The sequence below is a fragment of the Trichomycterus rosablanca genome, chromosome 12, assembly GCF_030014385.1.
Source record: "Trichomycterus rosablanca isolate fTriRos1 chromosome 12, fTriRos1.hap1, whole genome shotgun sequence".
NCBI classification, from domain to species: domain Eukaryota; kingdom Metazoa; phylum Chordata; class Actinopteri; order Siluriformes; family Trichomycteridae; genus Trichomycterus; species Trichomycterus rosablanca.
The window spans coordinates 30611619-30637256 of record NC_085999.1 but is presented as its reverse complement, the minus strand read 5'-3'; the positions used below and the strand labels follow the sequence as shown (position 1 = coordinate 30637256).

Genomic DNA, 25638 nt, shown 5'->3' with positions numbered 1-25638 from the left:
TCTGTAATTTTATGTAATAACTAAATCCTGATTATGATCATTTGAAAGTTAAAGATTTAAATTTAAGAGTTAAAATAGAATTAAGATTTTAAAATGCACAGTGATATTTGCCTACACACTCATGTTCCCTGCTCTTTAGTTTTGTCCAATGTGCCATTGTAATTTAATCAACAATGGTCCAAACCCAAAATTCCTCCTGATGTTCCTAAAAACAAATCATTGGTCAGAAAATTAGCAAGAACTATAGGGAAAACGGGAAAGGTAATTCCTATTTGTATGCAAAAATAAATCTATTAAAAGACTATATATTTTTTTCTATTTATGCATTTCCCCCAATTACCAATAACCAGATTGTATTTTTCCTTTAGGTAGGTTTAAATGGCTTTTCCTCTCCCAATTATTGTCCATATAGCTGATAACAGGGCGGAGAAATGTCAGCACAAGTCACCGAGCATGTTTTACTGCTGTGCCATTTTGATATGAAACTCAACTGGGTGTTCAAAATTTTCCAAAATATCTCTTGCCCTGTTTGGCTTGTTTTTAGGCCCCAAAGAGTATATGTCAGTCAAGACCTAGATTAGTTCTGCATAAATATAACTAAAGCCTATATACAATAAGCTGTTCCCATAAAGGTAATGGCACATAGTTAAGGGAATATACAATTTACACAAGTATACAGTAAAGCCTTCTAGGTAAAAAAATAAAAATAAAAAATACATACATTATATGACAAACTTTATTGTACAAATACGACAAAATGTGATCTAGGTATAATCTTCATATAAATTAATAAATAAACATTTACAGATTTTGCATAGAGATCTAAGATTTTAAATGTTAAATTAGAAGTTTGGGAGATGTAAGCAATGTTTGGTTAAGCAAGCAGGTGAAAGAAAAATACATGCAAAATGCAAAAAAAAAACATTTCAGTGAAATTCATGTGTTTATGGGTAGTTTATACAGTGTAGGACATGATGCGACAATGTAAAAATTCTTCCCTGTTTACACAAAAGAATCTCTTTCAGACACTTCTATAATTTTAGAGCTTCTTGACTCTTGACTGCTTGTTAGGCTAGAAGGACTTGAGGATCGTGATTGGGTCGATACAGCATCATCTCTGTCTCCCTTGTATAATGTTTTACTTTTCTTCCAAAGAGCTTTAGATTTAGAAACAGTTTGCTTTTTTGCTGTGTCCACATTTCTACAATACACAGAGAGAGATACATAGAGTTAGGCATCAACGTTTTTGCAATTCTATACAAAATGGAACGTCTAAGTGTATTACATATAATTTATACGTATGATATAATTTGATCAGTTAACAAATAATTGTATAATGATAATTATTAAACACTTCTTAAAATAGACGAAGTCTTGATCTGTAATTGAAATGGGGTTACTGTCATTTTGAGTGACAGAATTCATGAGTAGTATATACAATGTATCATTACATATAATTGTAAATATACAAGTCGACTTGTCACTATAGCAGAGATTTATTTAAAAAGTGTATGTATACTTTACCTCTTTGGTATGAAAATCCTGTAAAGAGTCACAGCATACATTATAGATCCCAGGATTATACAAACACTGCCCACCAAACCAAAGTATACTGGAGGCCCTATTTCATACCTAAAACCAAAGACAAAATACAAGAATCTTGTAGAAAAAAATTATTTTATGCAACAAAAAAATCCTATTAAGCAGTCTTTAAAAATGAGATTTTTAAGGATTTATTGTCCATTTTGGCATGATAACAGCTAGCAGTTCTGTAGTAATATAATTTTATCCAGCCAAACGCATAAAAAAAGAAATCAGGCAAAAAAGTGGAATCCAACAGAGCTAGACTCAGTAGTCTGGTTTTATTGTTAAGTTCATGGTGAAGTACATCATTAAATGCATACAAAAAGAGTTTGGGTTGAAATCTGTTCATTGTTAGATGTCTATAACCAACCTAATTAAATATCTGTTCTATACCCTATGAAAGTGTTCATTTTTATTTGCTTAAATGTAAAACTTTAAGCACAAACATTTATGTTCTAGACACCTCATGTCTTAAAATTACACAAGCCACTAAGCAACAACTTTAAGTTCATACAAGTTTATAAAAGGATAAAAGTTAAATATGGTCAGATTGGCAGGTAGGAAATCAATATGATGATGTTAATGGTTTAAATGCCAAAGGGTAGATAACCAGACATAAAAATAATTAATATAATTACCTTAGAATACCTCTGTTGGGCACAGGTGCAAATGCTGCTCTTCCCAATCTTACAGTGAATAAGCTGTAGGCAGCAAGGCATGCCGTACCTCCATGAGAAAAATACAAAACCTATTAAAATAATATAAACCTCAAAATTATAAATGATGTTCTAATAGGATACTTTTCATACCTCCAACAAAATGAAGAGCAGATCCTATGACCAATATTTTGTCCTTGGTTTTCTCCTTTCCACCAATGTATGTGCAGTCCATCCCAATAAAGCTAAATATAGCAGCAAAAAGTCCCACAAACATGCTGAACAACAACAGAGCTCGTACGGCCCTTATATACCCTGTTCATAAAGAAAAGGAATACATTGCATTCATATTATTAAACAAAGAGAAATATTTTATTAATGCAGTGATCTTTACCACAATACTGACCTAAGCATGTCATAAACCTGTCATGATAGTTCATAAAACTATCTCAAGTACAATAACATTGTTACACTATATGCCCAAGACACCTTACTCTGAGCATGTTGAGCATTCTATTTTAAAACAGATTTTGGAGTGTGTCTGAGGGATTTTGTGCTCATTCATTCAAAAAAGCATTTGTAAGGTCAGGCACTGATGCTGGAGGCCTGGTTAATAATCAACATTCCAGGTATTCACAAACATGAAAAGTGGGGTTGAGGTCAGGGATCTGTCTAGGCCAATGGAATATCCTCTTCACAAATGTAACAATTTGTAATAACAATTTTTTATTGTTATTTCTTACAATAAACCTCGTTTCTTACACAGGGGCACAGACATGCTGGAACAGAAAGTTGTTGCTACAAAGTAAAAAGCATATCATTTATTTGGCATCATTTTTGTATATCTGTTAGCAATAGGTGTGGTCATTTGAATTTAATAATAAGGAAGGGTGTCTATATATTTTGGCCATTTAGTGTATATAACCAGTATCAATAATTATCATGACAGTTATAATGTTTGAAGTAATTATATAGTGCTCATTTGAAATGCTTACGTTAGAATTTATTGTATCACAGATGACTTAACAGTGCATCCGTGATGAGTAGAACACTCCTAACGCTCTTATGAAAGTCACATGACTCATTTGTGAAAATCCCTTTTGTAGTAAATGACTTGCAACCTTTTTACAATCATCTTGAGGTTCTACTGTCTTGATTCTAACTAGGGGACTTCAGCAAAATCAGCATTACATGGGATCTTTAAAAAGTTTCTGCACTTTTATATTTTCATTGGAAACAGTGAGGGTGGGAGGAGTAGTAATTGGTCACATCTGAGAGACTGAGGGAGAGCTTTTAGTCCGGATTTAGCGCCATCTGATTTCCACTTTTTTTTGGACCGCTTGAAGAAGCTTTAAGGGGAAAAAGATTTTCATGTGATGATGTGAAAGCAGAGGTGTATCAGTGGCTACACGCTCAACCAAAAACATTTTTTGTTGATGGCATTAAAAAGCTGGTACGACGCTGAGAAAAATGCATCAAAAGATGACTATGTAGAAAAGTGATGTAATTTGTTTTTAAAATTCTTAATAAATAGAGTTTAAAACGTGTGAAAACTTTTTGAAGAACCCCCGTAATATGGCAGTTATTAATGCTGGTAATACAATGTTATAAAATTTCAACTTCAACTGTTATGACCAGTTATGATAAGTACTAGAGTACAATGCCATGCCAATAACATGATGTCCACTTACTTTTGGACTGTACTGTATTCTTTTTGAATCCTGTTTATTAAATAATGTTAGGAATTACTTTTGAAGTTTTCTGTGCATTGTGTTCACAATCTAATGGAAGTGCACTTTAATTGTAGAGGTTGTTTAATATAACTTTTTTTTCAGAAAAGTCAGTTAAAATAATCATCTGTCTTAATTTAATCTAATTTAAATTCTAATTTTGGTTAGCAATGTTTTAAAAGGTTGCCCTATGCAGTTAAAGAAAATTAATGTGGACAGCTATTGGAAAAGGAGGATAAGTATGATAATACTAGCCTGTCATCTGTCAACAACCATGAATATTAACATTTTTAAAGTACCAATCACTTTAACTTAATTAAAAACACCTCTTATTCCGGCATCAGACATCTCACCATGTGAACCTACCCTGTTCAGCCCAATTTGCAGGTCTCACAATCCAGAGAGTGTCATAGTCCCTGCAGTTGGCCACAGAAGTGGAGTCTATATAGCAGTCTCTCCAGAGGGTGGACCAGTACCATGCAGCCTTTATGATCCAAGATCCTCCTTGTCCACCAATGTAGCTAACTCTCCAGTAGTCCATTGCCATTGTGGAGCTCACAAAAAACCAACCAAAAGTGGAGCTTAGGAACCCCAACACTTGTATGAGAATTGTATTCATTGTTCTGTCCTTGGACTGATTTAAGTATCTTGTTCTTTCAGCAGTAAGACTGTAATTGTTTAAAGTTCCTTTTTAAGCCCTGGAAAATAAGTATAAATCTGTGAAGACGTGTCTCAATTAGTGTGTGTTTACAAAACTCCTCAAAGAAATAGGAGTGAAGGCAGCATGCCGTTTGTTGTTATGTATATCGCCAGGCTTGTTTTGTGTAAATTCTGGGAGGCAAGCATCCAACGTAAAATAAGGGTGGTTTTACAGTGGCTCTTCAGATTAGTAACAGGATCAAATAAATAATTTGGAAGCTCTTTTGTCTTTGTTTTAAATTTAAATGAAATTAGAAAAAAAACAATATTATAACATTTACATTTAAACATCAACATGTATTTTACCAATATTTCCTTTTAGTCATTTGAAGCTTTGTAGCACCAATGCTACATGCTGAACCCTTGTCAGTGACCTGGGTTTAATCCCCACATTTATTTACTGTCTTGTGTCTATCTGGGTTTTCTCCCCTCCTCTCAAGGAATACTAGTAGGTCCATTAGTTACTCTACATTTTCTATAGAGAAATAGTAAAGAAAGGCAAAAAACCTCACCAAAGGGCAGCAGAAAAACTGAAAAGATCTTTGACAATAAGAGACAATGTGCAGAAGCCTTTGAGGTGCAGGACTGACTGGCCAAATGGCTGTGGAAAAGCTACTGTTAAGATAACATAGTAGGCAAAAAAGAGGCTTGTCTGGGCCATGCAGCACCATCAGTGGACGCCAGTGGACTTTTATTGACCAGTCCATCAAAATTGTAATTACCTTTAGTTCGTCAGGCAGGGATTTTGGGATGGTTTCTCGTGACACATTATTATTAGATATAAAGGATGAAGATGATGATCTGGGGCTCTTTTGCTGGATCCTCCACTCATTGTAAATGCTGTTCCCTTTATTTGCATATTAATTATAATTTATATATTTATAAACACAAAGCATAATTGTAAAAAAAAAGTCAGGACAGAATGTGAAATAAAAATAAAAACAAAATAGTTATTCTAAAACACAAGATAATTAATGAGTGACATTATATTTACATATACATGTGTGTGTGGGTGCAGGGGTGGCTTTTAAATTAGATTTAGCTAGTGCACAAAATAGAGCTTGTGTACAAAAACATTTGATATAGCATAAGTAATTACATCTAAATAATGTAATTATGTTTCCAAGCTTGTAAACATTTGAAACAACATGCTAATGATTCTGTAACCTAATATACAAACCCTATTTTTTGAGGGGGAAAAAATGTGACATTTTGTAAAATGCAATAAAAACAAAATTCTTTACAATACAGTTGATCAGAGAAAACATTGGAAATCGTTTCTTTGTACTTTGTCAGTGAAGTATTTTGTAAATAGATTCGGTTCAGGGACTAAGGTCACTAACTGTTGCAGTTTTGCAAGTGATATTTTTGCTTGATACAAGACTCACCTGTGTGTGGCCACTGTTGTCTGATTCCACTCCAAATAATGCATCATACAATTTCAATAGGAGACAGTTTTGGACTGCAGGCAGGCCATTTAAGCACATGCCCTTTGTGCCTATGAAGGCACGCTGTCATTGCGCATGTAGAATGAAGACTTACTGAAATAACCATGGACAAAAAACGTTGCCTTAATGGGTGCAAATTTCTCTCTAAAATCCCAACAAAAGCCACATTTTTACTAGCTTTCTGGCCATTGAGATGAGCTTGGCCGCAGAGAACTTGGTAGTATTTCTGCATACAATTGATGAATGGCTTTCTCTTTGTCTAGTTTCATATTGCTTTTTTAATAGTGGTGGACTGTGTTAAATCTGGTATTGTGAAATGTTCTTTTTTTTAACTGATTGTCAATCAGCTGAGCAATGACCCATCAGTCCAACCAAGTAGATAGCGCTGTCTGGGATTCAAACTAAAGAGCTTAAGATCTTAGCTGTGAACATTCTATAAACTTTTTATTCTTGCTTTGCCCCTGTTCCAACTTATTTTTAAATTGCTACAGGAATTCATTAAAAATATTGATATTTACAAAATACAGTTAACAATTTCTTGGTACTTTGTGTCAAGTAAATAAAGGTTTACAAAAATGAACAAATCACAAATTCTTAGTGTTACTTTTTTACAAAATGTACTTTTTACAAAATGTCCCGACTTTTCCAGAAATGGGGTATGCAGTTTTATTATGTGGTGTAAAGTGGTAAAAACTTCTTATCTGTCTTACTGTGTTTAGTGTTATTCCATTCTCAAAAGAGTGAAAGTGGGTTCTTTTCCCCCTTTTTGGACGCTTAAAACTTAAATTTGTTAAGAAAAGGATGTACAGTATATTTGTATTTTTAACATTATTTATATTATATTATATATAATAGTATATATAAAAGTATGGTTCTAATATGGAAATGAGGGTAGATCTTTGTGTATATCAAACATATGCATTTTTATCGAACTGTAGTGAAGTGCTGCTGTAATCTTTAGGTGGTTTTCTGCCATTGGCTGTAGAGTTTTTTGACTTCCCAGGAGAGGAGGCATAAGAAGTTGTATGATACACATACCGTCTCCCATTCGTGTTGGTTTGGCTGCAGAAAAAAGGAAAATTTTGCTTAAGTATGTAAAAATATTTTCATATTTTCAATATTTCTTTGATCATTTATTATTATGTTTAGTAGCAAGAGTTGAGGAGTACAGATGACATCATGTTACTATAAATTATTTATATACTATAAATTGTAATTGTAAAAAAAAGCTATTATAAATTAATTGGGGCTTCAGTGAATAGTAGAAACTGCTACATTTATCAGAAATATTAATCAGGTAAAATCAAGAGAGATTGAAATTTTACATACCTTTTGTTGAAGCCATCAGACAGTGACAAAAAGAATACAATTCCTCCCAGAATACAAAGTGCAGATCCTGCCCAGCCAATAAACAGGGCAGCACCCAATTCATATCTTAGAAAGTAAAGAAACAAACTAGTTATTCTCAAACAATATTATTTTAATTTCTCAATTATGTTGAATGATTCTGACCATACTTTTGTGCCATAAACATGGGGTCAAAAAACTCTGATGTTATCCTGTGGGCATACAGCGAGCAGGCAGACAAAGAGCACAACCCTGCAAAAAGAGAAGCTTTAAAAAATGCATTTGTATTCAATGGTGTAACATGTTTTTACAGCTGGATACAGAGCTAAATAATGTTGAGTAATGATAGTATTAAGCAAAAATATGATATTGTTTATTTTTGATTCAAACCTTTTTGTCACATTTTCCCTCTGTACTGTAGTTTGAAATGAATGCAGCAATTCATAACTACCATGTACAAACTAAAGGACATCTAGTACAGTGAAAACCATGTCAATATTTACATCTACATTCATTTCTGCAATCTATGTAAACAAGGAAATCAGAAGCATCATTTTACAAAGCATATCCACATAGTTAATGATTTTCCTACTGTGCTAGGGCATTAAAACATGTTTGCTTACAGTGCCATGAATCTTCACCCAATCATTTTCAAGCAAGATGTCAATTCTGCCTAGTAAAACCCACTCAAAAAAAGGGCACCTTTTTGATCACCCCAACAGTTTCTATGCTACTAATTGGCTGCTGCAAGTTAACTGAATTATTATTGGCTCAGTATTTTTATTTGACAGATTGGGTCGGCACCCTGGCCCATCTAATTAACGAAATGCCAGCAGCAGGTACATTTAATCTTTCAGCATTTTTTCCTCATAGGAAATTAACAGACTTACCGCTGGCAAAAAACTGCAATCCAGCACAGCATGCAATCCTGGCTTTGATTCGATCATTTCCTCCTACTTTGGTGCACTTCATTCCCAAGAGAGCACACGCAGTTGCAAAAAAGCCAAGACACACAGCTGAGATCATCAAGCCTCGGCATACCTGGATGTAGCCTATTACAAAATATATCAATAAAAAACGATTTATGCATAAATCACAGCAGTAAAGTGATAAAAACTGCATCAAGTTCTAGGAATAACTGCATGTTGTATTTTTATAGGAGAAAACAGTATAAATGCAACATTTCTCAAGTCTGTTTGTTTCAGAAATCTAATGTTAAGTCACATTCTGTACGTGTAATAACAGCATGGCTGTGTAGTATGAGAATGCAGGTGCTAGGAAGTCCAACCTATACTTCCAGTGCATTACTGTCTTTACCTATGCACTAATGAACATAAATACAACTTGTTTGTCAGATTTGATTTTATTTATTTATGTTGGAAAGAATTCATTATACAGTGTAGTCTATATACCTACCTAAAGTCTGGTTAAATAGTGACTGTATTAAAGATGTAAAGGCTACATAAAAATGTTAAAGTTTAAAATGTCTATGCTGCAAATTAAAAGGAGTGTTGCCTTGCAGATTTCATCTGGTTTTATTATAAAATATAAATAACCTTCTTGAAGCTTACAGGGAAAATACTTTTATTAATACTATATCGAAAAAGTCAATCTTAAAACTTCAGACATTCCTGTTAGTAGAACTGGTTTGATAATCTGCAAGTGGAAAGATCATGGAACTAAGAATCATCCAAATACAGGTGCACCCCACATTATTTTTTACGTTTAGATTAATGATTAGGAAAGAAAGAGAAAGAGACCTGCTGTCACTGATAAAGAAGGACCCCAAAACAGCAGAGAGTTACATAGAGAAAAATTAGATATGAACTGCATTGCTATTTTCTCTTAAATTACAACACTAATCTGCTAAAAACAAAGCACGTCTAAAAAGAAGAATGTAAAGGAATTGACTTGAATTCTAACATTTTAACATTGTAAATTTATTAGTGGGACCCTTGTAGCCTCAATAATTGAATCCAGGTGGAATAAGCCAAAACTAAAGCACAATGTCGCAAAAAGTTAATTATTACTTACTGTGATAATTAGCAAAGCTGTAGATGCAAACAATGGCTTTGCAACAAAGTATTTTGTATAACACAATTTATCCCATATTTATTCCAAAAATCTAAGTTGACGTATGCACTAGAAGTATACTACAAACCCCTAACTTTTCCAGAAAGGTGGATTCCCCCATGCTAGCATATGCTATGGATTTTGAAAATTAATGTTGAATTAAAACACTATCTGTAAGGAATCACAGTCAATGAGAAGTTTTTTGTGTCTGTGTGGGTTTACTCTGGGTTTTGTCCCACCTTCCAAAATCTGCTAATAGGTGGATTGGCTACTGTTATGCTTTGCAGTGGACTGGTCCCATATACAGGGTGTATTCCTGCCCTGCAGCCAGTGTTTCCAATTGGTGCCAGACCCACCACAACTCTGATCAGAATAATTTTGTTATGAAGATGAATAAATAAGTGAGTCTATTTCTTAATTATTACAATTATGACATTATCAGTGTATCAGCTATGTGTTAGTTTAGAGCCAAGTGATATGCAACTTAGTACCCTAAAGTAAGACACACCCGCTACATTTCAGCATTTAATGAGCCGTGGTGTCCTAGTGCTTACTGCCTAAGGGTTGTGTATTCATTTACACCAATAAGCCATTTCAGATATTTTCTCACCTTGAACCTTGCTAAATATAAACTTATTAAGCCATATCATTTGAGATAAACATGCAAAGTTTTACCATGAACACCAACCTTAAAGCATTTTAATATACAGTAACTCTTGTACTTATCTGATTGCCCCCTTAACTGTATAACTGCTTACATCACACTTAGTAACAATGATTACAACTTTACATCTTCAATAATTTGATATTAGAGTATTAGATCACTATAGAAAAATTTGTTTACCTTTCTTTACATAACTGCTAAAAATCAGACTGACTGCCAAGTTTTATGCATAAACTGCTTTATTCTTGTCTCACCACAGAATCTATGTTGGGTTTATGTCAGTATTTTGACTAGGTCACCCCCAAACCTTATTCTGTTTATATTTAGTTATTTAATGGGTTTTTGTAATTCTTGTCATTGTTCTCTTACAAAATCCAATTCCTTGTGGCATCTTTCTTAGAATTTTTTTTTCAACCATTAAATTTTTTTTGAGTGAAATCAGGTCCTGATTCTGAATCAAGTGAATCAAGTAATTTTTTTTGTTATTACCATATCGATAGATAGAAAGTTAGATAGATAGAAAGATAGATAGATAGACCGCTTGTCATTTTGAAGCACCCCACTAGTTAAGACAAAAGATATAAACAAGACACAAGCAAAAGCACACACACACACACATGAAACCAATTAAAAGAAATAAAAAACTGGCTGACCATCTAGAGCAAGCATTGATGGAAAGTCTTTGCAGTTGGAAACTCCGGTGGAATCAGTCACACAAGTCTTCCAAAGATTAGACCAGTATGTGGCTGTAGTAATAACTGTGCCATCAATCGAGGAAACTTTCCAGTAGTCTGTTGGTAATGTGGAAGACACCAGCACCCACCCTGCTGTGGCCACCACAAATGCTGTTATTTCTGTTGCCATATTACCCATTGCTTCTGTAAGGCTATTGCCAAAAAGTACAGTTAATACGAGAAGAGCGTCTCAGGGTCCTTAAGTTGATAATCCAGGTTTGCCTGTGCTAAACAGGTAAGGGTGGATGGTTAATATATCCTACACAGGTTTGACATTTTTCTGGGAGGGTCTTGGTCACAATAATCACATTCTTGCAGGGAATGCCCACTTCTGCCCCCTTATGACAATGTCACCAAGTCACCATTGTCAACAACAGCTGCTTAAGGCTGAGAAAGTGTGTAGGGTAGGTAGTAGATCTTGTCTGGCTCTTTTATTGTAAGTTTATGGTCTTTTCAAGTAGAACAATTAAGAAATTAATAAATCATCAAACTGTACAATGTGGACCAGCAATTAAAAAAAATTTATTATTAATAACTAAAATAATTCTAAAATTAGGCTGGGTTTTGACAGAGTATTTTTATTATTATTATTATTATTATTATTATTATTATTATTTAATACTAATAATAGTGATAATAACACATAGATGAATTGGTAATGGGTGAAGGTGTCATGATTGGGAATAAAAGGAAGTTCCACCAATAGCTAGTTGAAAAAGAACATTTCTTAAAGTAGAAGAAATAATTTATGCCTTAACTTATGCGGTAATTTATTTAAGGCAAGGCCAGAAACTACTGTTGAATATGCATGTGAACTGTCATGCTACTGTTATAAATATAGCCACAGGGGCTCTGCAAAATCATTGTCATCTTTTGTCAAAGGTACTCATGTTAACAGGTTTTGTCTTATGGTCTTGCCTTAGTCTTGCTCTGCTTTAATAATTTTTTTGTTATAACATTTATCAGTTGTACCACTGTATACTGTATATAAAAGGAATAATTGCAGGAAAATCTTTTAAATAGCACTTGAAAAAAAAATACTACATAATCATACCATACAAAATCAAAGTCAGATTGACTGTTTTACCCATTTGAATGTCTTGTCCAACAACAAATGAACCTTTTTACTGTTTAATATATGTGTTTGTATAGTCAATGCATGTTTTATAGTTAAATAATTAAAAACATTTTATTGTTATTTCAAGATTAGAGTTTTAGACTCTTTTCTACTGACCCTTTTATTTTAGCAACATTTTGACAGGAAGACTTTAAAAGAGTGTAAACATCATTAGTTAAACCTTCTCCTTGAAGTATATACCTTTTTAGTAATTCATTACCACAGTGACATTAAAGGAAAATGCAATCAGTAGTTCAGTCTCTGTCTTTGAGTTCTGAGAAAATTGCATTCAACTTTCCTTTATAAAAAAGCATTTTCTAGTTGACATGTTTGTCATACACATTTGCCTTAAGGAGTACAAAAGTAAGTAGGAAAATATCCTGTTTAATGTGCCAGTTCCTTTCCACTGACTTTGAGTTGTGTTGGGTAAGCAGTGAACCATCAAAAAGTGGAAAAAAATACATCTATTAAAAGTAAATGAGTTAGGAGCATTAGAAAGGTTGACAACAATCAAGGAAAGATTGTGATAAAAATTCAGACCCTTTATACTAAATAATTACTCAGCAACTGAACCCAATAAATAAAGGTGTTATGAAAAGTATTCAGCCCTTAACCCCATTTTCCCACTACTAATTCACATAGTGTGAACAGTACTTGAGTGGTATGCTGATATTTGTTTCTTTCCTTGTATGTGTTAGTGTTTGTGTCTTTGTGTCAGCTGGCAGCTCTCTACTCGCTTTACTTAAAACATCTTTTGAATTTGTTTAGTCTGACTAGGTATTTGAATCAGAGGGGCGGCACGGTGGCTAAGTGGGTAGCACTGTCGCCTCACAGCAAGAAGGTCCTGGGTTCGATCCCCAGGTGGGGTGGTCCAGGTCCTTATTGTGTCGAGTTTGCATGTTCTCCTCGTGTCCGTGTGGGTTTCCTCCAGGTGCTCCGGTTTCCTCCCACAGTCCAAAGACATGCAAGTGAGGTGAATTTTAGATGACTGTGTTCGATATAACCTTGTGTAATGAGTAACTACCGTTTCTGTCATGAATGTAACCAAAGTGTAAAACATGACGTTAAAATCCTAATAAACAAACAAACAAACTTGAATCAGACTCTCAATAGCTTAGTAAAGACATATTTGGTAGCTATTACAGTCTTATTTAACTCAGCACTATGTAATAGAGCAATTCAGCATAATGCCTCGACCACCCTGTTTTACAGTGGGAATGATCTGTCTGGGTTTCTTGTTAGATTTGCATCAGACATTCCATTTAGATTTTTTTCTGAAGTTCTTTTAGTTTCCTTAGACCACAAGACCACAGATCTTTTAGCAAGCAAGGTTCCTGTATGGTCCTTTTCCTTGCAACTCTTCTGTTTATGTATCTCTAAAACAGTAAGAAGTTCTTACAGGCAGCCATAGTGAGTTCACACCAATGGTGGTCAGAGGAGGGACAGTCCATGAACAGTCAACAGGCTGTTAGGTGGCCAGGACTTATTAAAACCAAAGGACACGAAGGCTTTGGTGTTTAGTACCGACCAGCAGAAGGGCTACTGTGGCTCACATTGCAGAACAATGCTGAACATTGCTGAAAAAGTAAATGTACTGTATTTCAACATACAGCACATTGAATCATTTTATGTAGTGGTTTACATATTTAGATGCCAAAGTGCCCATGCTCACTGCTGTCCATTATTGAAAGTACCTCCAGTGGGCAAAACGGATCACAACTGGACATCTTAACAGTGGAAGAAGGTCGACTGGTCTAACAAGTCTTGTTTTCTCCAAGTCCGTGTGGTTGTCTAGACATGTATGCGTAATGTACCCATGAAAAAGATTGTACCATAAAGCACTTGTTTTTATCAAAAGCAACTTAAATTGTAATTGAATTCAAGCAATACAGTTAAAGTTTAAGGGCCATGCTCAAGGGACAGCTTGACAATGGTCGGGATGGAACCAGTGACTTTCTGACCTCTAGTCCAGTACCTTAAGCTTTAAGATAACACTATTCTTCATTTAGAATGAGTATTTTAAACATATCATGTCTACGCAATCTTGTGTTTAAATCAAGATTTGACTAGAATCAATGGCTACAGTTTTGTCAGAGTGTTAATTACTCTTATATGTTAATGTCAATTTAAATGATTCAAATAATGTATTTAGAGTCAAATATTATAAGGTTAATCACATATTTTTACTATTCCAAAAATAACAGTGTACCAGTGGGTGTAGATGTCTCAAAGCAAATATTCTTGCTTTTGCTTTCAATCAGTTGAAATAATAATATTAGGTTTTACATCAGCAAAGTAACACCTAGCTTCTGGATATTCTGCAAAATCAATCATAAAGTGTTAATTTAAAATGACAAAAGTACTAATATCTGATAGTCTTACCGTCTAGTTTAAATATTGTGTGGTGCTGCCTGCAATGTACAGCTCCTAAAGCATTTCCAGCGCAGTTCATCCAAAGTCCCTGAAATACCCATGTAGCTGTAATAACAGAAGAAGCCCTACTTGTGCTCTTCCATTCATTAGACACTGTAGCTCCGATGATAGCACCCAACCCAATTATTCCTGACAGCAATGCCACGATTTCTCGGCACGACATTGTTTGGCAAAAAAGAAAAAAAAGCTCTTAAAACAAAGGTTCTAATATGCCAAGTAGCATACAGAGCCGCAGGCTACAGAATTACAATAGAGACATGTGTCACAGAGTGATAATTTACCAGGTGAACATCCCGTCTGGTTTAGTTTTACTGTACAAAATAAGAGAAAGAACTGGACTTGAGTAAAAGCTTACAAATTGTGAACTGGCAGTTAGTCATTAAAATGAATGGGTTTGGGATTCAGAGTTGACAACTTCATTGTTTAGTTTAGTGCAAGATTCATCAAGTGCAACATTAACATTTCAAAGAAATTGGTGAATGTTAAAATGTAAACATGTTACAAAGTCCACAGCTAGATTCTGTTCTTGCTAATAATTTAAAAAAATATTACTATCATTCATAATTAGTGTAGGTAAAATATAAAGCCCACTCTATTAAATCAGATTAGAATGTTATTACCTATTTTTTAGTATACAATCTTTTATTTTTCTATATGACAAATTTAACCTGACTACACACCGAATACATTTTAAATGCTTATTTCATGAATTGGTCTATTGGCAGAGTGTAAAAAAAGCAATTATACATTACTTACTTTATCAACCTATCACCCAATTAAGTTCCACAGGCATAAAAACAAACTCTTCAATATAGCGACTGGAAGCAAGTCTTAATAAAACCTACACATACAGGGGTTGGACAAAATAACTGAAACACTTGGTTTTAGACCACAATAATTTATTAGTATGGTGTAGGGCCTCCTTTTGCGGCCAATACAGCGTCAATTCGTCTTGGAAATGACATATACAAGTCCTGCACAGTGGTCAGAGGGATTTTAAGCCATTCTTCTTGCAGGATAGTGGCCAGGTCACTACGTGATGCTGGTGGAGGAAAACGTTTCCTGACTCGCTTCTCCAAAACACCCCAAAGTGGCTCGATAATATTTAGATCTGGTGACTGTGCAGGCCATGGGAGATGTTCAACTTCACTTTCATGTCCATCAAACCAATCTTTCACCAGTCTTGCTGTGTGTATTGGTGCATTGTCATCCTGATACATGGCACCGCCATTGGATGCACATGGTCCTCCAGAATGGTTCGGTAGTCCTTGGCAGTGACGCGCCCATCTAGCACAAGTATTGGGCCAAGGGAATGCCATGATATGGCAGCCCAAACCATCACTGATCCACCCCCATGCTTCACTCTGGGCATGCAACAGTCTGGGTGGTACGCTTCTTTGGGGCTTCTCCACACCGTAACTCTCCCGGATGTGGGGAAAACAGTAAAGGTGGACTCATCAGAGAACAATACATGTTTCACATTGTCCACAGCCCAAGATTTGCGCTCCTTGCACCATTGAAACCGACGTTTGGCATTGGCACGAGTGACCAAAGGTTTGGCTATAGCAGCCCGGCCGTGTATATTGACCCTGTGGAGCTCCCGACGGACAGTTCTGGTGGAAACAGGAGAGTCGAGGTGCACATTTAATTCTGCCGTGATTTGGGCAGCCGTGGTTTTATGTTTTTTGGATACAATCCGGGTTAGCACCCGAACATCCCTTTCAGACAGCTTCCTCTTGCGTCCACAGTTAATCCTGTTGGATGTGGTTTGTCCTTCTTGGTGGTATGCTGACATTACCCTGGATACCGTGGCTCTTGATACATCACAAAGACTTGCTGTCTTGGTCACAGATGCGCCAGCAAGACGTGCACCAACAATTTGTCCTCTTTTGAACTCTGGGATGTCACCCATAATGTTGTGTGCATTGCAATATTTTGAGCAAAACTGTGCTCTTACCCTGCTAATTGAACCTTCACACTCTGCTCTTACTGGTGCAATGTGCAATTAATGAAGATTGGCCACCAGACTGGTCCAATTTAGCCATGAAACCTCCCACACTAAAATGACAGGTGTTTCAGTTATTTTGTCCAACCCCTGTAACTACACCATTAATATTTTAATAAAGCTCTAAAAAGATAAAGGAATGCTTTATTGTTTGCAAAGACCTATTATACAGATTTTTTCACTTCGGGTTGCATTACATGTCTACTCTGTAAATTGTGTTACTCAATTTACTTATTAAACACACTAAGCTGAGCTGCTGAATCATTCTAAACTATCCTTGCTCAATATCCTTGTTCTGTAATGAGACAATATAAAGCATGCTTTTGTAATGGTATTAATTATTTTTAATTTGACATGTACCTGTCTAGGGTACATATAAAGCATTGGACACAGGGCACTGGGCTAAATAAATCTGCAGTAGGCTTATTTTCTAAATAGGCTTTTAAGGTCATTAGGAGTTTATAATCAACTTGGAATTTAAAAGACAGCCAGTGTAAAGTAATTAAAATTGAATTAAACTGATCAAACATTTTTCTACTGGCAAAAACACAAGCTAAAGCTTTCTTTGTTTGTCTCAGTTTTTTCCCCCCAACAGGTCACTCCAGAAAAAGCGGTGACAAGCAAATAGTGGATCAGGTCTTAGGAGTGCATTCATTTTGTTTGAACTTTCTGACCAGTGATTTGTTGTTAGGACCATTAAAAGCTTAATCATTTACAGTTGTAGGTTTGGTCCATTTTCCCTCCAGGAGTGAATATTAGGAGTGTTTGTAGTCATAATTTCAGATCTTAAACTGAAATCTGAGACCACATAAGTTGACCTAAAGGTATACAGTACAGTAGACCCTTGAGTTACGAACGGTTTACCATACGAACATTTTGGGTTTCGAACAATCTTTTTCAACTTAACGTACGAACAAATTTCGGATTATGAACAGAAATTCGTGAAACACGTGACATTACGAACAAGTTGACTCCAACAGTCTCTCTCTCTCTCTCTCTCTCTCTCTATATATATATATATATATATATATATATATATATATATACAGTGAGTAAACATTCGGTCAGCGGACAGTGTTTTTCCGGTGTTTTCTTCATAATTTGTAAAATTCAATTGGTGCAGAGGAAGCGCAGTAGTGAGAAAATGAAAAAATCACTATTTGTTGTGTTGTATAATTACTCCTGCCAGTAGCTGTCACTGTGTATCAGGCAGAGGGTGAGAGTTAGTGAGAGAGAAGAAGGAATTCGGCTCAGTAAAGTATTCTTTCTTTCGTGCAATTACATCTACAAAATACAACACTATTGAAATAAAGAAGGAAATAATAGAGAAATATGAGTTATTGTTGTTTCTGGTAGATACATTTTATATAAAAAGAAGAAAATGCATTATGGTGTATAGTACAGCACACGTACTGTACTAAAATGTGATGTGTGTTTATGTACAGTACAGTACTACTGTGTATTGTTGTTTATTATTGTTTATTACAGTATAATCTATTCTATAATTTAAGATTTAAGGGAAAATATACTTGTATTTATAACAGAAAAGACCATTTAAGACATTAGAAAGGTTAGGTAAGGGGGTGATCTGGGAGGTCTGGCACGGATTAATTCTATTTACATTTTTTTTTTATGGGAAAAATAGGTTTAACTAACGAACATTTTGATTTAAGAACAGCCCTTTGGAACCAATTCGTAAGTAAATTGTGAAAATACAGCACATAGTCACAGACACCCAACAGCAATGTGGAACTGGTGGAAAGCTTGACAAGATCGGTGTTATTCCACCAAATATTAACTTATAAACTCTTCCAAAGATAAAACCAGTATTGTGTTCTTTAATATGTGAGCTTTTCTTGGCGTTATTCAAGGTCTGAGTATAAACAAATGCATTAAATGACATTGTATATTTTGGGAATTTGGGAGAACTGTTGTCAGTGATTTATATAACAACACAAACATGTTCTGCCCGTATTTCTGTTAAGCTATGTAAGCAGTAAACAATTTTAAAAATAGATTTTATAAAGCAAGGGTTAATGTTTGGCTCGTCTCTTAAATGTCTGGTTCCCACCTTATCTGAGGTAAATCCGGACGGCGGCGCTGTGTTCAAATGATGACTCCTACACAGAGGAAGCAGAGGAAGAAACATGGCGGCCGACAAGTCTACAAAAGAAAAGCTTTTATCCTCTCTAAACGATATTGAAGTGTTATCCAGGTTGGTCTTGGTACTTCTTTTAATGTAGATTTATTAGTCATGTTCGAATGTTTCTGTAACACAGCACAAAAACTAAACGTTATCTAAAAAAGTTGATCTAATTTGTATATCTGTGGTACGGTTAAGCATTTAAATCCTACCTGTTTTGCTACAGATCCCGCCTTCTGCTTTATGATTGGCTTGTAGTTGCTACGCACTAGTCATTGATTACGCAGCGTGCTATCACAGCACAGGAGCCTGGCACTGCTATCCAATCAAAGCGTAGTGTGTTAAGTTTGGCGGAATACTAGTGGGTAAAAAAAACAACGCTTATAGTAACTTATTTATTATCTATTGTTGTTATGAACACTTGAGTTATATTACAGTTATAAGTACATAATGTATCATGTTGTGCCCTCCTTCAGTTATGGAGATCAAATTATTTATTGAATGTAGGACAAATCACCACTACATTAAGATTACAAAAAGTGCGTTTATATGATCTAAATAAGCAGATAACTTATAAAAAAAAATTAGATTATAGCAATAATTTGATTGTTGGGTTTATATGCACTTTAATAATCTGATTATGAAAATTACTGTCCTTACACGAGTCGGTCACGTCATGTGCATTATTGCAACTCTGATAACCGTATATTGTAACAGACAAATTAAGAAAAAGTAAATTAATTAATCACAAATATGTAATTAGAAAACAGTAATTAAACAACTGACTGAAACCATGTTATGCAAAATGCCTAAGGAATCATAACAGCATGTTTTAATAGTTTATTTGTGTCCTGCCAGTCAACGTTAAATAAAATGTCAGAGAATCAGACTGGCAAATATTTCAAATCTAGTTTAATAGGGATCTATTATTTTAGGCAAGTCTACTAGATTTTAGATCAGTAAATCTTATTGGTTCAACTGTATGGTTTGTTTTTATCGTTTGTTGTTGTTTTAGGTGAAATTTGTTGTTTAAAAAGAGCTTTAAGTTGAATACGGTTATATTATAAGATAATTCTTTAACATATACACCCATCAGCCATAACATTAAAACCACCTCCTTGTTTTTACACACACTGTTTTAGCCTGCTTTCTTTAATGGTCAGGACCACTACAGAGTAGGTATTACTTGGGTGGTGGATCATTCTCAGCACTGCAGTGACACTGACATGGTGGTGGTGTGTCAGTGTGTGTTGTGCTGGTGTGAGTGGAGTTTTGAAATACCGTGTCCACTCACTGTCCACTCTATTAGACACTCCTTCCTAGTTGGTCCACCTTGTAGATGTAAAGTCAGAGACGATCGCTCATCTATTGCTGCTGTTTAAGTTGGTCACATTCTAGACCTTCATTGGTGGTCACAGGACGCTGCCCATGGGGCGCTCTTGGCTGGATATTTTTGATTAATGGACTATTTTCAGTCCAGCTGTGACAGCGAGGTGCTTAAAAACTCAATCAGCATTGCTGTGTCTGATCCACTCATACCAGCACAACACACACTAACACACCACCACCATGTCAGTGTCACTGCAGTGTTGAGAATGATCCACCACCCAAGTAATACCTATTCTGTAGTGGTCCTGTGGGGGTCCTGACCATTAAAGAACAGCATGAAAGGGGGTTAACAAAGCATGCAGAGAAACAGATGGACTACAGTCAGTAATTGTAGAAGTACAAAGTGCTTCTATATGGTAAGTGGAGCTGGTAAAATGGACAGTGAGTGTAGAAACAAGGTGGTCTTAATGTTATGCCTGATTGGTGTATAAGTAGTAATAAGCCTTTTAATAAGCCTTGAATTTTTTGTTTTCTTACTCCAGATAATTAAGGATGTGTTTTATGGCTTTTGAATAAAGTACTATTTTTATTTTTTTTCTGCTGCAGAGAACTTATAGAGATGCTGGCATTGTCACAAAGCCAAAAACTTCCTCAGCCTGGCGAGGACACTCAGGTAATGCATGTGACTCAAAGTTGTTTTTAATAAGAGTACTTAACCTTCTCTGAGGGGAAAAAAAACAGCTGATCAGTAACCAATTTAGGGTGCATCACACACTTACTGGTGTTACTGACCTCATTGTAGGCTTGTTAGTGTTAGGTAGCAATTATGCTAAAGAGCAGAGTAAATACTTACACATGGTAAGTACATAGATACACAAGATTATACACAGCTCCAACCTGTCCTGCCACCCATGCTGTCTGATTCTTCTAGTAATTAATAGCAATTGCAAAAAAAAACACACAGAGAAAGCATGTAACCCACAAACAGGAACAAATTAAAGTAGCCTTCTCACCTACTGGCATCGTCTGGAGAAAACCAGACACCATTAATTTAAAGTGTCTGCCTTGTTTATATAAAAAGAATGTTAAAAATACAAACATACTGATGCAATATGAAAGTGAAATATTTGTGAACAGGTGCTTGAGCTGCTAGTGCAACGGGACAAAGAGTTCCAGGAGCTGATGCGGACAGCCCGAAGCCAGGGAAGGACCCATGAGGAAATGAAGAAGCTGGAAAAGGAAGTTGAAAAGAGGGATGGTGATATTCAACTACTGCAGAAACAGCTCAAAGAGGCCGAACACATCTTGGTGGGCATACTTATGGACTGGTTGATCTGGGCCTGATTTTAGTACTGGAGCGTCAGAATCAACTTATAACAATACTGATACTATACTGTCATCAGCTAAGTGATTCTTTGAAAGTAAAAAAAAGTCATTTTAGGTCATATTGTATTGTTGGTTTTGTCAGTTAACACTGTCTGTCAGCTTATAAGCCCAGCATTTTAGCTTGGCATTGATTTGGGCATTCATAAAAGTTTCTACTGTGGGGGGTCTATATTCCAGGATTCATGAATACAAATTGTTATCATAAAACATTATAATCATATTAATAGTTTGACATTGTTGTAGTGCCTGACAAATGTCCAAATAATTGGTAGTTTTCTAACTCGATTTGTATTTGCAGATTTGTCTCATTTAATTATTTTATATCTTTAGGCTTAATTTAATACTATACTGAGAATGTAAATAAACACACATTGCAGTTTATAAATGACATATAAATTACATTAATATAAGTTAAATGTTTTACCTGACCAAATTGAAAATATCTTCTGAAATTGATTAAAGTTGATTTTTTCTTTTGTCTCTGTTACTCTTGCTCTGTTCATTCCAGGCTACTGCTGTTTACCAGGCTAAAGAGAAACTGAAGTCAATAGATAGGGCCAGAAAAGGTACTGCTGGTTTACTTTAAGATTCAACAATGATTATAAATAATTCTAAAAAAGTAGTATTAAATCCTAATTAGATTTGTAGAATTTGTTCAAATAGATGTAACTACTGATGTTGATATTCGATGCTAATGGAGTTAATTTTAATCTATCAGGCAGCATCTCTTCGGAGGAAATCATAAAGTATGCACACAGGATAAGTGCCAGTAATGCAGTGTGTGCTCCTCTGAACTGGATTCCAGGTTTGTTCTGTCTCTTAATGTTTGGGTTTAATATTTTATATTATATAATTTAATATTTTGCTTCTTTTAAAATTTTTGCCTTCTATGTATTATTTTTAAAAAGTCTGTTTTCCATTGGAATTTCTCAGTCGTATCACATAGTTCTGTGCCGGGAAAGGGGGGGGGGGCTTATTTTAGTACGTAAAATGCGATTAAAGCAGTGATTTGTAAATCCACAATGACCCGTATTTGAACATAAACAGTACAAAATCAAAAGTGCAATGAATTTCCTTATCTGTTTTTGGAGGGGGTTTTGTTTGCTTTGGTTCTGAAATATATGCGCATTTTAAATCCATGTCTACAGCACATTCCTAAACAGCTGGAATGGGGGAGTTTAGTACTTAACTGTGAAGTGTATATATGTATATTTAAAACAAAAAAAATCCTAGACAGGTGAGTCAGTCATGCTTGGAACAGGTCTAGTCATTTATGAGCAATGCTGGGTTGAAGTTTATCGCTCAAAAAATTCAAGGAGTTAAGCAATTTACCCCCTGTGTTGCATATTATCATTAAAATAATCAGAGGCTGAGGAACATTTCTGAATCACTGTGACCTTTGATCCTTCAAATGTCATTGTATTAAAAAACAGCATGCTTGTGTGATAATCACCACCTAGGCTGAAGAATACTTATTCTCCATAAATCTACAAATGTAAAAGACTACTATTTACAGCTGAATGTCAACACTGCCCAAAAGCGCTGCAGATTTTTCTGAACTGTAGCTCATCTGAAAGGGGCAGATGCAAAATAATACAGGATAATAATGCTGGACTTGATCTTTAGGCCATGGAAGAAAAACAACAGCCAAGTTGGGGACAAGTGTTTCATTATAAATGGGTGTAATAGTTCCATAGCGTGAATAACTTGCACATCTGTAAGCTGTAATGATAAACTATACATTTGTTTAGGTACATTCAGGCTAATTGTACATTGCAACAGCATGGCTGTGTAGTCAGTGTGTGTGAAAACATGGCGTGTAGTATCTTTCAGTCAGGTACCAATATAAATAAATGCATGATCTTTTATTGGCTGCTCCTGTTAGGGGTCGCTACAGCAAATTACAGCAGATGTCCATTTCTAGCATTTTCATCTATTCCTGTTGTGTGTTTGTCAGGTGATCCAAGAAGACCTTACCCAACTGACCTGGAGATGCGCAGTGGTATACTGGGTCACATGAGCAACTTGCCTACTAACGGTGTGAACGGCCACCTGCCCGGAGATGCACTGGCTGCTGGGAGATTACCAGGTGTGTACAAGCATGTGTGCAATATATTATGTTAATGGTGTACAGTTATAATTAACGTAAAGTAGGTAACATACGGTGGGATTATTCACTTTCACAAATTCAATACTGCATTCTTTGAGTCTGAGCCCCTGGCAGGTGAAAAGACATGACTGCTGTGGGCGTGTCAGAGCAGCCGTGTTTTTGTAGCCCTTCCAGATGGCCATATTTCCGTATCTTACTATTTCCTAAATCTCTCCATTTTTTGTGATGGCTGCTAGGGATTAGGGACTAAACCCCAATCGTTACGATTATGTAAGTCCAAAAAGCTCAGATCATAGATTTTTAGGCTAGTCACTTGGGACCTAAATGTGCTTAAAAACCAAACCAAGGTCTGTACATGGAACAGTGTTTTTGCAATGGCCTAAAACATAATTTTGCTTGTGTTACTGATTTATCATATTCAAAGCTAAAAGGGGTGGGTAATAGCTTATGGGTGAAGTCTGTACTTGATTTGATTAGTTTGATTAGTTAATTTATTTCCCAAAAAATAAAACAAAAAAGCTTTTATTATAAAGAGATACGAGATCTGGTTGAGTATGAATCACATATCTGACATTTTTGGATTTTGGATTTATCCAAATAAATAAACTAAAGGGTATAAACAACTTGGATTTTAATAATTAGGGGGCATGTCTTTGTCCTGAGCCAAATAAATGTCCACTGGTACAACCTTTCAAAAAAGGCATTGACAACTATTTTATTATTTTTTTAATTGATTAATTATTAATAATAACAATTAATAACCATTACTTTATCTGTGTGGGTTTCCCCTGGAGCTCTGGTTTTCTCCCGCAGTCTAAAAGCATTCAGTCAGGTTGATTAGAGATACTAAACTGGCCATGATGGTGCTGGACATTGAATTGGATATAAATAAATCAGACAATTAACACCTTTGTCAAATACTGTGTCTTATGTTTTTCTTCTGCTTATTTTCCTAAGACGTGCTTGCACCTCAGTACCCATGGCAGTCGGCAGATGTTGCCGTGGCAATGCCTCCACCGCCTCACCATGGTAACGATCTCGGCCTTGAGCTGCCGGGCCACAACAAAGAGAACGAGGATGACGTAGAGGCCATGAGCACAGACTCGTCTAGCAGCAGTAGTGATTCTGACTGAGTGCAATTGAGAGATTGTCGTTTTGAGAAATCAGAAATGTTTTTGTTTGTAAACACTGCATGGTGTGTGTGTGTGCGTGCGTGTCAGCTCATGTCAAAATATTTGCAGTTCATGCAGCAAGATGTGTATATAGAGTTGTAAATACATTTTGGTTTGTAACCTTGTAAATAAAGTTTGTCTTCAATAAAATAAATGCCTTATTACCTCATTAACAGAAAAGCTGGGACAATAATGATAAGAATCTGTGATATGTGAATATTTATTGACAAAGTTACAAAGAAATGACTTCATGATTTGCTCACCAACTTAATTGATCTTCTAGCAGGTGAATTGGTAACAGTGAGGGTGTCGTTATTGGGTATAAAAGGAGGATCCATCAGAGGCTCAGTATTTGCAAGCAAAGACGGGTCATGGTTTACCACCTTGTGCCAAACATAGCAGAAGTGTCAATTGCGGGAATGCGGTTATTTCAGCAAGATAATGCCAGGCCTTATATTACACATGCTTTAATAGCGTAGCTTTGTAGGCACAGAGTGCTTGTGCTTGACTGGCCTGGCTGCAGTCCAGATTTCTCTCCTATTGAAAATGTATGGTCCATCATAAAGAGGATTAGGCAGCGGCGACCATAAACTGTTGAGCAGCTGAAGTCTTGTATCAAGCAAAAATTCCACTTCCAAATCTATAACAATTGGTGTTCTCAGTTCCCAAACCATTAAAAGGTGTAAGGTTTTTCATTTTTTGGAAAATGTGGTGTAACAGTGGTAAACTTGACTGTGTTGTAGGTGTCAAAACATTTTTTTTCCCCAGTCTGATAACTTAGTTTCCCCGATACTATACTCTTGCCACTTGTACCACCCCCACGTTGGCTGAGGAAAGCGTCCCCTCTGCTACACACACAGATGGCTGCATCTTTTTATTTACCAGTCGTGAAGTAACAACACAGCAGAGGTCGCAATTGCACAGCAGCAATAAGATCTACTGTATCACAACCCCACCTTAAAGCACAGGCAATTGTGCCTGTTTGGAAGCCCAGTCAAGTCGATAGCT

The 25638-nt window shown here is 35.6% G+C and overlaps 3 protein-coding genes across 4 annotated transcripts; 1 reads left to right on the top strand and 2 right to left on the bottom strand.

Moving 5' to 3' along the window:
• Window positions 1–1002: 1002 nt before the first annotated feature.
• Window positions 1003–4589, bottom strand: cldn10l2 (claudin 10-like 2). Its single transcript, XM_063005685.1, has 5 exons — window positions 4337–4589; window positions 2394–2555; window positions 2223–2310; window positions 1525–1632; window positions 1003–1201 (listed from the first exon to the last, which is right to left on the bottom strand). Exons 1-5 carry the CDS (start codon window positions 4587–4589, stop codon window positions 1003–1005), a joined length of 810 nt encoding a protein of 269 aa, XP_062861755.1.
• Window positions 4590–6757: 2168 nt separating this feature from the next.
• LOC134324738 (claudin-10-like) lies at window positions 6758–14648 on the bottom strand. 2 transcript variants are annotated; one of them, XM_063006673.1, is made up of 6 exons: window positions 14492–14648; window positions 10855–11082; window positions 8355–8516; window positions 7635–7716; window positions 7447–7551; window positions 6758–7179 (listed from the first exon to the last, which is right to left on the bottom strand). In XM_063006673.1, exons 1-6 carry the CDS (start codon window positions 14646–14648, stop codon window positions 7026–7028), a joined length of 888 nt encoding a protein of 295 aa, XP_062862743.1. In that variant the 3' UTR covers window positions 6758–7025. The 2 variants fall into 2 exon arrangements, with proteins under 2 accessions (XP_062862743.1, XP_062862744.1); XM_063006674.1 differs by lacking the exon at window positions 10855–11082 and having other exon boundaries at window positions 14435–14648.
• Window positions 14649–18516: 3868 nt separating this feature from the next.
• Window positions 18517–24781, top strand: med4 (mediator complex subunit 4). The gene is made up of 7 exons (XM_063006675.1): window positions 18517–18705; window positions 20569–20635; window positions 21100–21270; window positions 21857–21914; window positions 22067–22153; window positions 23306–23437; window positions 24416–24781. Exons 1-7 carry the CDS (start codon window positions 18638–18640, stop codon window positions 24589–24591), a joined length of 759 nt encoding a protein of 252 aa, XP_062862745.1. The 5' UTR covers window positions 18517–18637; the 3' UTR covers window positions 24592–24781.
• The last annotated feature ends 857 nt before the right edge of the window (window positions 24782–25638 follow it).